The following is a 10,926-nucleotide window of genomic DNA, read 5'->3' as shown; positions in this document are numbered from 1 at the left end:
TCCCCTGGTGATTTGCAGCTTTATGCTCCTTTTGGGGTTTTGATGGTGTCGTGCCCCTCTATATAAAGACGGTTTGATGAAACCTCTTCATGGGAGTGTTAATTCACGGTGACAGAGAAATTTGAGATGGGAAACTCCAGTAAGACTGCAGTTGGATCCGTGTGAGAGGTGATTCACCTGGTTCCTGGGTCACTGTCACAGATATTTAATATTAAATGTTGACCCTTCCTCGGTTGTCCTTCGTTCTGCAATGCTGGGCATCTAAAGGCTTGTTTTCCTTAGGGTTTTCTTTTCTTAAATTTTTAAAATTCTGGACATGATTGAAACCAGAGCAGCCTTTTCACTGCTTTGTTAGCATGTGTTTGAAAGTTTCTGGATCCAGTCCTGGGAGCTGCTCAGTGATAGTTTTGTCCTTATGTCAAGTCTGCTTATTTAATAAAGGTCTTGTGAGGGAATGTTAATTAAACAGTGCACGGTGCAAGCTGTAGTTAAAACAGCCTGAATTGGAAAGTATTACATGGAAGGAGTTCTTAGGCTGTATTTAGTAGGTCTGTGTACCTTCTTACTTCCAGTTTTGTCCTAATCTGATTTTCTTTACTGTCAGCATCTGTCAGATGAACATAATTCAATCCAAGTCACATGGAAACGCTCCTTGCTTATTGCTTATTATGTAAATTATTGTTCTCTGCCCTCCCCCCCTTAGTCACCTAACTGGCACAGACTTTACATTGAGCTTCAGTTGTCTCGAAATAGAGGCCCATTTTTCCCAGTCTTTAGTTGTGAGGAGTTATGAATGTGTTGAAATGAGTATTTCCCAAGCGCTGGTCACGGGTGACGCCGAGCAGTGAGTAGCCCACAGCCGAGCACTGATGCCTCTGCAAGTGCAGGATGTTAGGAATTATTAATGCTGGCAGTAATTGTACCTCTCTGTGGCGGTGGCTGAGCTGCAGCAGGAGCAAAAGTCCTTTCTGATTTGATCAGCTGGTGGTTCTGTCTCGTTCAGGGCTCGGCCTGGAACGGCAGCTGCGTTTTGGTGATGGGTTTGCTGTCTGGGAGTTGGGATGCTGGGAAGCAGTGCCTGTAGAACTGGGGAGGATGTCATCTGTGACAGTTTTCCAGAGCCACAGCCCACGGCAAAGGTTTCAGGAACCCTCAGTTCCTCTCTGCGTGGGGCAAAGCGGGAAGTGCATCCGAAGCGACGAAAACATCCGCAGGGTTTTAAGGAACCAACTTTTCCCCCCCCCCTCCATCTTGGAATCAGCTGCCTTGAGGAATGTGCTGCTCCTCTGGGCTGCTCTCCTTGGATACTATTTGTTTATGGTTTGGTGTTTGTCCATACCCTGAAAGTTGGTTTCTATTTATATTCTGATAAGGCTGGTTCTGTTTGCTTCAAGTAGTGGGAACTTACACACGAGATTTCGGGAACTTTTGCCGTTATTTCAGGGTTGGGTTTTGGTTTGGCTTTGGTTTGGTTTGTTTCTGCAAAGCTGGGCTTTTTGTCAGCTGTTTATCTTCTGTTTGTGCTGGTTATTTTGTGGAAGTGAAATACTTCACATTTGTCCTTATTTTGTCCTGTTTGTTTTGGACACATTTTGTCACAGGCGAGTTAAGAACTTTCTTCCAGCTCGGAATTAATTTTTGTGAAGAGCTCAGGTTTATTATGGCTCTTCCTATTTCATTATTTGACAGGGGTACTTTTTCATTAGCTTTGCTAATACTGAGGTTTTTGTTTTCTCCCTGTGTTTTTTCCCCAGGGATTGGATTCCTCTCTGGCTGAGGCTCCCTCGCTTCCTGGAGGATGGAGATGAGTCGGGACAAGCTGTGTGCCAGCAAGGCTGAGGGCAGCTCAGACTCTGGCTATCACTGCTCAGCGTGCCACGATGACGAGGAGTGGGGCAACACCAGCCGGGGCCGCTCCAAGTCCCGCAGCCTGTCGGCCTCCCCAGCCCTGGGAAGCACCAAAGAATTCCGGTACAGCTCCTGCTCCTTCCTGTCCCTGCTGAAATGGGTCCATTTAGCACTGGAGTTTAATTCTCACTCCTTTTATGTAACCGTAAAATGGTGTTGCAAAGCAAAGACGGGGGGTACACTGAGAAAAAGAATATAATAATGTAAATCAGCAGCAGGGTCGCTCCTGCAAACCTTTACAAATGCTCTGGTGCTGCTTTTCTTTTTCACTGGGCAGAGCCCTAGGGCTGTGTGTTAAAAAGCTGGGGGAGTGTTTGGGTTCAGCTGGTGTTTGCAGACACTTCCCCAGCCCCGAGAAACGCCCAGTTATCCCCTGAGCCAAATTTCCACTCTCGCTGCAAGGCCCTTGTCATGTGGGCAGGGATGGAACTTCTGATTCCGTGATCTTTGGACCCTCTGCAAATATTGAGCAGTGCTGGGGCAGCAGTGGGGCTGCTGTGGTGGGAGGCACAGCAGAACTTCACCTCCCTGGCCCTGTGAGCCTCCAGAGCACGGGCAGAGCCTCGGAGGAGTTCCCATGGAATGCCGTCCAGAGGTCCTGCCTTGCTGGTAGGAATGTCCTTGGGAGGCAGAGCATGGGTGGGTGAGGCTGCACATCCCAGGGGGAAGGGAGGCAAACTGAAACCTCGATCTGAAGAGGCTGCAAGGTTAGGAAAATCCACTCTGTGTGTGCAGTTGAGTGTATTTTATGCTGCTGGCAGGGGTTTGCTGAGGGCTCTGCTCTGGCTGTTCTGTCCCAGCTGTGGAGGGCTCTGTGTAGTCAATAAACAGGACTTTGTGTTTAAATCATCCTGTAAAACTGGGGGGGGGGGGGTTCCTCTTCTCCACTTCAGCCTTTATGAACGCAGACTTCAGTCAGCCTGTGTAAAAGACCACGTGGTCCAAGTTGTTGTGTATTATCTTCTGGCTAAATAAGTGCTTTTCCAGCCACAAGTAATCTTTGTGGACCCCCTGTGCAGGGTGGTTTGGGTTGGGGTCATTGTTTCCGAGGTTTCTCTGCATTAAGATGCTCTGCAGTCATTCTCAGTCTTCAGTTTAGGGCTAAATTGTCACAAGACTGCCAGGAAGTGCTCTCAGGCTTCCTCTGGAGTGTTCAGATGGAGGGAGCTGCCCATCTGCTCCGAGCTGACAGGCAGATTTTCCTAAAAGATGGATGATTTCCAGGGCATTGCTGCTCATTCGTGGCAGAGACTGACTACAAACAGCTTTAAATTCGGTGCAGACATTTTATTGAGTGGTGCACGGGCTGATAAATTATAAACCCGAGTGAAATCTCAGTGAAAAGTTACAGCAGGTATCGATTCATCGCCGGGACGGCCCGAAGGTCGGACGTGGATATTTAATGTGGGAACAGAATTCCAGTCGCTGGGAGGGGCCTGGAATAACGACCTGTGTTGAAAGAAGGCAAAAGATGACAGTTATCTTGAGTGGGGGAAGAAGTGGGAGGTGATGCCGTGCCAGGGTGTTATTTAACTCTGCTGATTTCCAGTGTAATTGCTCACCGGTGGAGAGAGACTTTATCACTCCCTGGGCCGTGTTGGCACACACATTAATCCCTCCTTGTGCCAGCCCTTGCTCATTCTTCTGCTTCCATGTAAATAAGGTAAACTTTATGAAACACTTAGTAATGCTCTTATCTGACTTGGGTTAGCCTTACAGATGGAGAAAAAAAAATCATTTAGAAACAAATGCGATTTCTGTTTTGGTGGTTGGAAGTCGGATCTTGGGCACTCACGTTTCGTTAGGCATGGAACAAATGGGATGTTGCTGTTATTCCTCAGTTATATAGATTTGTAACCTGTGAGCTGCTTCTGATTTTTATTAGATTTCTGAGGGGTTTTTTTAGCTCTGAGAGTTGAGTCACAGGGCTGGCCTGAGCTGCTTTATAACACACACAATAGCAGGCAGTGCAGTAATGATTGTTGCTGCCAAGCAGCAGGGTAAATGAATTAAGCACAGGAAAGGCATGTTTCCCCCTTCTTTTTAATGGAATAATTCTAGGAGCACTCACAGAATGTTTCAACAGTTCCATGGTTAAGTTTTGCTCCCCTTTCCAGATTTGCTTGAGGGAGGTGGGAGGGAGGTGAGTTCTGACTCGCTCTAGATAATCTCACCCTGGAGCCAGGAGTAACCCTGTGTTCTCCTGTGTTCATTTTGAGCATAAATGACACCTCAGAGCTGCTGCTTATTGAAGGCAAAGATCACAGGAGGCATATAGGAATAAACAAGGAAAAAACAGCATTTTTTTCCAACCTGTTCAAAGCCACAGCCTGGTACTGCAGATACTTCCGTGTGCCTTAGGACTGAAGGGTTTGCATTTCGTTAATTTATTGAGTGCCAAGATTAAAACAACAAAACAGGCCTTTAAATGATTCACTGTGGCCTGACAGTGGCAAAAGAACTTGAAGGAATTGCCTTGGTGTTGGAGATCTCGCTGTAAATGGCAGGGCACATGCTGGGAGGGAGACCTGATGATGCACGTGCATGAAGAGCCCTCACCGAGCCATTTTCTGTGTATTTACACCAGATTCAGCCATTCTGAGGATGTGAACTCTTAGGTAAGGTGTAGTGCTTCAAGAAACAGAGGGGAATAAAGGCATTGTTGCTGTGCCTGCAGCAGTGGGCCTGGTGTCACACAGGACCGGTGCAGACACTCGAGATGTGAGAGTTAACACGTGCCAGATGAAACGGTGGCAACAAAGGCAGGGTTAAGAAATGTACTTTGCCCTGCATTTCTTAGTGCAGCTGTTCCAGGGAAGTGGTTTGGGTGGCTGTGGGGCCAAACGTGCCCAGTTTGTCCTCAGATTTGGTTTTTCCTCTCTCTGGTTGATTTTTGTTTTTTTGTCCCTCCAGGAGAACGCGCTCCCTGCACGGACCATGCCCAGTGACCACGTTTGGACCAAAGGCCTGCATGCTGCAAAACCCTAAAACCATTATGTAAGTGCTCCTCAGGTGAAGGGCACCGTGCTCCTTGTGGGGCAAAGAGAAGTTTGCTTTCCCACTGGGAATGGTGGAAGGTGTCCCTGCCCATGGGAGGGCCTTTAAGTTCCCTCCCATCCCAAACCGTTCTGGGAAAAACCATGATTTTTGCCCCTTTAGAAGGTTTTATTTCTTTGCTCTCTCCGTGAAGTGTGAGGTATTTAAGTCAATATTTACTTGCCCAAGCCCTTCCCCTCACACACAGTGATGTCCTGAGGACACTGGTGATCCCCAAACCCTTCCCCTCACACACAGTGATGTTCTCATCACACTGGTGGTCCCCAAACCCTCCCCCAGGAGGGTGTGACTCGGATCTCTCCTGGATGGAACCCTGAGTTTCCTGGTTCCTGGTGCAGAGCTGGGCTCAGCTGAAGCCCCGCCTGGGCTGTGTTTCCCCACCTGCCTGTGGGAGCAGCTCCTCCCCAGGGGCTGGCCCAGGACAAGGGATATAATTCCAGTGACAGGAGCTCTGGAGTGCAGAGGCTGCAGGTGACATGTGCCAGGAGAAAGCTGCCTGGGGGGAGCGAAGGTGCTTGAACTGAAGGACTATTTGAGGACCAAACTGTAAATTCCTTTTCTTGCTGCGCCCAGGGTTTTGTTGGCTCTTCTAAAAACAAGCAAAACCTTTTTTATTTTTTTTTTCTCTTGTCTGAGCGATAATATCGTTAAACTCCCTTCACTGGAAGGAACTTTTTAGCGGAAAATCACAGTTTTTATGTCTAGGGAGGGTCTGGGTGTCTCTGTCAGTGTGAGCATCAGCACCAGAGCTGGCAGAGCTGCCTTATGGGGGCTCTTACGATGAACTGAGTGAGCCCTCGGGGAAAAAAGGATCAAGTGCTTGTGCTCTGGAGAGAAAGGGGAAGTCAAATACCTGCTTTTTAAGCTCTTTTTTGAGATGGGATTTTCCTGGTGAAGTCTTGCCTCTGAAGATTCCGGAGTAAACGTTTTCCAGGGGATTTTTCTGGGAAGCCTCACAGCGTTTTTATTGGGACTGATTGAAACACTTCAACATTTTTCAGAGCCAAATGTTTTCTTCTGAGGCCACAGTTTATTAACAGGTGATAAAAACCTCAGCCTTTTACTTTTTTTATGGAGCTGTTGCATTTGCCTGACTCCTGGAGAGAAACATGAAGATCTTAAAGGGTGTTATGAGTAACGTTTCTTGTGGTAGAACTCCGTGGAATTGGTGAGTACAGCTCAACACAGGCAGCCTGGCCTCTGTCTGAGTGAAGATGGAACTGGTTCTGGGCTTCTCCAGTGAAATCAGTGCTGCAAACTTCAGTTCTTGTCAGTGTTGTTGATATTAGACTCCTGCATTAACTTAGTTTCTGATGGATGTAGGATATGGGCACTAAAATGGAACGAATTTTAAATTTACATTAAGCTGTTTGACTTGCAGTGCTGGATGGGGAAAAATAATTGTGCTGCAGCTTTTTCTGATGCTTTAATTGAATGTTTGCCCTTGTTTTGGGTCGGCTGAAGAGGGGAGAGCACTGGAACAAACTGCAGGGGAGGTGTCAGTGGGGGAGTTTGGTCTGAGAGCAGTTGTGGTGCTTCTGTCCTTCTTGCACATGCTGCTCCCGTGGCAGCAGGGCCAGGAGTTACCACACCTGAACCCTGTGTTACCCTGGTGGATCAGAGCACTGACTGCTTTCAGAACCATCCTTGCAACGTGAATTATTGCATTTCTCTGCCTCTCCTGCCAGGACCACGTGCAGCTGTGCTTGAGGGATTGTTACTGTGGGGTTTACCTGTATCACTGACAGATCAGGTCAGAAGGTGGTGACTCTGGGGGGTCTTTGTCCTGCAGGCACATCCAGGATCCAGCCAGCCAGCGGTTGACGTGGAACAAACCCCCCAAGAGTGTCCTGGTGATCAAGAAGATCCGGGATGCCAGTTTGCTGCAGCCCTTCAAGGAGCTTTGTGTGTACCTGACCGAGGTAGTGAGAGGGGAAACTCCAGTTTTACCATAAAAAACGTTGTATCTAAACCTCTCTGAGTCACTGGTTGTGTTTAATGTGCAGAATTACAAAAGTGCAGATAAACCTTCACACTCCTTGCCACTGGATATAATAAAATCTGCTTCAGAGCTCAGGATCAGTGCTGAAGTATTTCAAGCACAGAGCTTAAAACCCCCAAAGAAGTGAAGTGAAACCTTCCTCTGTGCAGTTCCAAATGACAGGGAGTTGGATATTCAAGAGCTTTGAAGCCCTGACCAAACACAGCAGTGGTTCTGCTCCGTGTCATCTGCATTCCAGGCTGCACTTTAATTTATTACACGGTCTGTGCATGCTGCAAAACCCTCTTGAGAGTTAGAACCACCCAGGGAAGAGCAACCAAGATGTGCAGAGCACTGCTGTGAAATGTTATTTAGATGTTTTAGACTAAAGCAAACCATGGGGAGAGTCAGCTATGTTGGCATTCTAAGCCATCAATAACAAACTTATTGTCTCTTTCCTAAGGAGAACAATATGATAGTGTATGTAGAGAAAAAGGTGTTGGAAGACCCTGCCATAGCCAATGATGAGAATTTTGGACCAGTGAAGAAGAAATTTTGCACCTTCAGAGAAGGTATGGAAGTGACTCCTTGAGGGTACAGTTATGGTGCTTTTCCTCTTGTGCTTCTCCGGGTTGGGTTTGTTAATTTAAAGTGTCTTTGGCAAACATTTGTTGTTACATCCCAGTTTTAGGGGTTTTTTTAATGTTCTTGAGTGAGCGTTGTCGTGCTGCAGCTTGGGATTTTTCTTCCTGATTGTAGCTGGGGGATGAAGAGGAGTTAATTTAATGAATTCAGAGCTTGTGTTTCTCTGTTGCTTCCAGATTACGATGATATCTCCAATCAGATAGACTTTATCATTTGCCTGGGAGGAGATGGGACCTTACTTTATGCTTCTTCACTTTTCCAGGTTGGTCCTTGTGGGAGGCAGACCTGAAAACCTTTCCTTTTTGAAGCATTTGAAAGAGGGTTTTTCCCCCTTTGGTGCCGAGTTCGCATTTGTCCTTTGCTGATCGTTCCTTTTGCCATCAAACCCGTTTTACCTCCTGAAAATGATGTAGAATGTGCTGGTTTTGTTAAGCACAGTTACATCAGTAGTCAAAATTTATTTACAGCAATGAGCTGAGGTGTGAATTGCTTTGATTCAGTGGCTCTAAAATTCTTTTCTTTGTTGATAGGGCAGCGTCCCTCCAGTTATGGCTTTTCATCTGGGATCCCTTGGATTTCTCACTCCCTTTAATTTCGAGAATTTTCAGTCCCAAGTCACTCAGGTTATAGAAGGTAAATTTAAGGGGACAAGGGGTGGGGTTTCTGTTGTTATGTTTTTCTGTACCAGTTCTCTAGGCAGTGCAGTGTTTAAAAACTGACGAGTCAGGCCAACATAAAATATTTTAAGGAAATAAAAAGTACTTTATTTCTTCAAAATGACATCGAGTTGTGCCCAAAGTAGATTCCTAAAAAAAAAAAAGGGATGTATAAAATCCCCACATTCCTGGAATGTTGCCTTTTAGTACACGTTTCTCCCGCTCTGATTTTGCTTCGCTTGGCTCTGGTCTCGGTGAAGATCACACGAGCCCAGCAGCGTTTTCCAGTCTTCATCACACCCATACAAAAATCAAATTCAAAAATCCTCTTCTCCCCCACCCCAGGCAATGCAGCCCTGGTGCTCAGGAGCAGGCTCAAGGTGAAGGTGGTGAAGGAGCACAGGGAGAGAGCGGCGGTCCCGAACGGCATCGAGGAGAACGGGGTCGTGCCCGCCAGCCTGGAGAAGGAAGGGGGCAAGCAAGTCATGCAGTACCAGGTCAGGGGGCACAGCAGGCAACGGGGCTGAAGGCTGGGTTTGAGTTGCTGGGTGATTGTTTTGTGTCCCAGCACTGTGATCTGGGCTGCTCTAACTCGGTGTGGGCACTGAGGGAGGAGGGAGGGTTGCCCGTATCTGCTCTTGTTGTGCTTTGGCAATAATTTCACAGAAGTCACGGAGTTACTTAGGGTGGGAAAGACCTCCAGGGTGGAGTCCAACCTTCCTTCTGTTTTGACAACAGAAGTAGCAGTTCTAAAGTGAGATACAGCAAAGATTTTGTTAATAAATGAAAAGACAAACCGTTAGTGAGCATCTTCTGGAAATGACTCATAACATCCAAAGGCTTCAGCTGGCACTTGGTACAACAGAAGTGAAGAGAGTCTGATTTGGCAGCTGCTAAATCAGCCTGCATTTTCCAGAGGTCTGGGAAAGCTGTTTCCCTTTGTCCCTCATTACCTTGCCAGGGCAGCAGACCCAGGCTGGGTTAAATATTTGGTGTCGTGGCAGGTCCTCAACGAGGTCGTGGTGGATCGTGGCCCTTCCTCCTACCTGTCCAACGTGGATGTGTTTCTGAATGGACACCTGATCACCACAGTGCAGGGAGATGGTGAGTCTGGAGCTCAGTCCCCTCCCTCTTCTGGGGACTGGGGTTACTCAACTGCAGGATTCTCTCACGTGGAGACAAAATCTCCAGCCTCAGTTCACCTGAGCAGCAAAGATGAGCATGCAAGGAATTGGTGTGTTTGTTCACTGGTGACTGATGTGTCCCCCAGGGAGTCTTTAGGGTGATGTAAGCTTTGCTTGTGGGCTTGTGGAGGCAAGTGGCAGTTTCTTTGGGTGTCACATGTTTGGGCTGAAGGCAAGACACAGCTCAGGAAGGGTTGGCGTGGATGGCTGGGATTTGTTGAAGGCAAACAGTCCCAGCTGGTGGCCTGCAGGAGTTCACCTGCAAAGCTCCTACCCCTGAAAGAAAAAAACCAGAGTCACTGTTACAAAACCTGTAACCCGAGATGCACAGCTTTGTGCAACATCCCCAGAGCTCAGGACAGGGGGGATTAAAAGGGAGTTCCTTTCTGTGTGTGCCAGGCTGCAGTCCTGCCCTGGAACACCAGCTTGGTTTTCACAACTCTGGGATCTCCTGTGCCTGCCACAATGACTGTGGTGCTGATGCAGTGCCCGTTTGTCCCTCCCAGGGGTCATTGTGTCCACCCCCACGGGCAGCACGGCGTATGCAGCCGCAGCAGGAGCCTCCATGATCCATCCCAACGTTCCTGCCATCATGATCACCCCCATCTGCCCACACTCCCTGTCCTTCAGACCCATCGTGGTTCCTGCTGGCGTGGAACTCAAGGTCGGCTCCTTCGCTCTCATTTCTCTTTGTGAGCTAAAAACTTCAAATGCAAACGTTGTGATAAATAGATAAATGTTGTGGGCAGGGAAGGAATGCCCGTGGGAATGTGCCTGGGAACGCTCTGGACCTGCAGGTGAGCTCCTGTCTCTCTTTCAGATCATGCTCTCCCCCGATGCCAGGAACACGGCCTGGGTTTCCTTTGATGGGAGGAAGAGGCAGGAAATATGCCATGGAGACAGGTCAGGCCTTTTTACTGTTTGATTGTAATCTCTCTAAGGATAGAAAACCCTGATCCACGCAGTTCCCTCATTCTCTGACACCTGTAAAGGAGTTGTTGCCAGTGAAGGAACATTTATGAACCCTGACCCCCTCAGCCTTGCTCAGGGGGAGCTCTTGGTGTTTGCAGGGCTGTGTTAGCTCAGCAGTGGGTTGGTTTTTGCCCAGAGTGCTGTTTGCTGCCCCACCTGACAGCTGTCCTGTGCTGTTTGCAGCATCAGCATCACTACCTCTTGCTACCCCCTCCCTTCCATCTGCTTCCGAGACCCCGTGAGCGACTGGTTCGAGAGCCTGGCCGAGTGCCTGCACTGGAACGTGAGGAAGAAGCAGAACAACTTTGCCGTGGAGGAGGAGGAGTTTTGAGTGTCTCCATCTCCCAGCCCCGTGGGAGTGGAGAGTGGCAGCGTCCCTTCTGTCTGCTTGGGCTTTGGCCACGGGCGTGTGGGCCTGCACTGCTGGGCTGTGCTTTGTGAGCTGGCAGGTCCCGTGGCTGGGAATTGTGTTCCTTCCTGCACCGACCAAGAGTTGGGAATGGAAGAAATTGGGCTCTTTGAT

The 10,926-nt window shown here is 48.3% G+C and overlaps 1 protein-coding gene across 4 annotated transcripts; it reads left to right on the top strand.

The window, feature by feature from the left end:
* Nucleotides 1-1,754: 1,754 nt before the first annotated feature.
* Nucleotides 1,755-10,796, top strand: NADK (NAD kinase). 4 transcript variants are annotated; one of them, XM_027899008.1, is made up of 11 exons: nucleotides 1,755-1,971; nucleotides 4,822-4,905; nucleotides 6,758-6,887; nucleotides 7,410-7,518; nucleotides 7,768-7,853; nucleotides 8,122-8,224; nucleotides 8,593-8,744; nucleotides 9,252-9,351; nucleotides 9,938-10,095; nucleotides 10,252-10,334; nucleotides 10,587-10,796. In XM_027899008.1, the coding sequence occupies exons 1-11, from the start codon at nucleotides 1,799-1,801 to the stop codon at nucleotides 10,732-10,734; spliced, it is 1,326 nt and encodes a 441-aa protein (XP_027754809.1). In that variant the 5' UTR covers nucleotides 1,755-1,798; the 3' UTR covers nucleotides 10,735-10,796. The 4 variants fall into 4 exon arrangements, with proteins under 4 accessions (XP_027754809.1, XP_027754810.1, XP_027754811.1 ...); XM_027899009.1 differs by lacking the exon at nucleotides 1,755-1,971 and adding an exon at nucleotides 2,355-2,517; XM_027899010.1 differs by lacking the exon at nucleotides 1,755-1,971 and adding an exon at nucleotides 2,373-2,547.
* The last annotated feature ends 130 nt before the right edge of the window (nucleotides 10,797-10,926 follow it).

Source organism: Empidonax traillii, unplaced genomic scaffold, assembly GCF_003031625.1.
Source record: "Empidonax traillii isolate 1590-97213 ecotype Southwest subspecies unplaced genomic scaffold, ASM303162v1 scaffold633:size372093, whole genome shotgun sequence".
Classification (NCBI taxonomy): Eukaryota; Metazoa; Chordata; class Aves; order Passeriformes; family Tyrannidae; genus Empidonax; species Empidonax traillii.
The sequence above is the reverse complement of the archived record's forward strand: the minus strand, read 5'-3'. Positions and strand labels throughout refer to the sequence as shown.

Excerpts from the sequence above, each read along its gene's own strand:
- NADK (XM_027899008.1), top strand. The coding sequence starts at position 1,799 with ATGGAGATGAGTCGGGACAAGCTGTGTGCCAGCAAGGCTGAGGGCAGC. Across the intron at positions 1,972-4,821 it reads GGAAGCACCAAAGAATTCCG|GAGAACGCGCTCCCTGCACG; the intron begins GTACAGCTCCTG and ends TTGTCCCTCCAG. Across the intron at positions 6,888-7,409 it reads TTTGTGTGTACCTGACCGAG|GAGAACAATATGATAGTGTA; the intron begins GTAGTGAGAGGG and ends CTCTTTCCTAAG.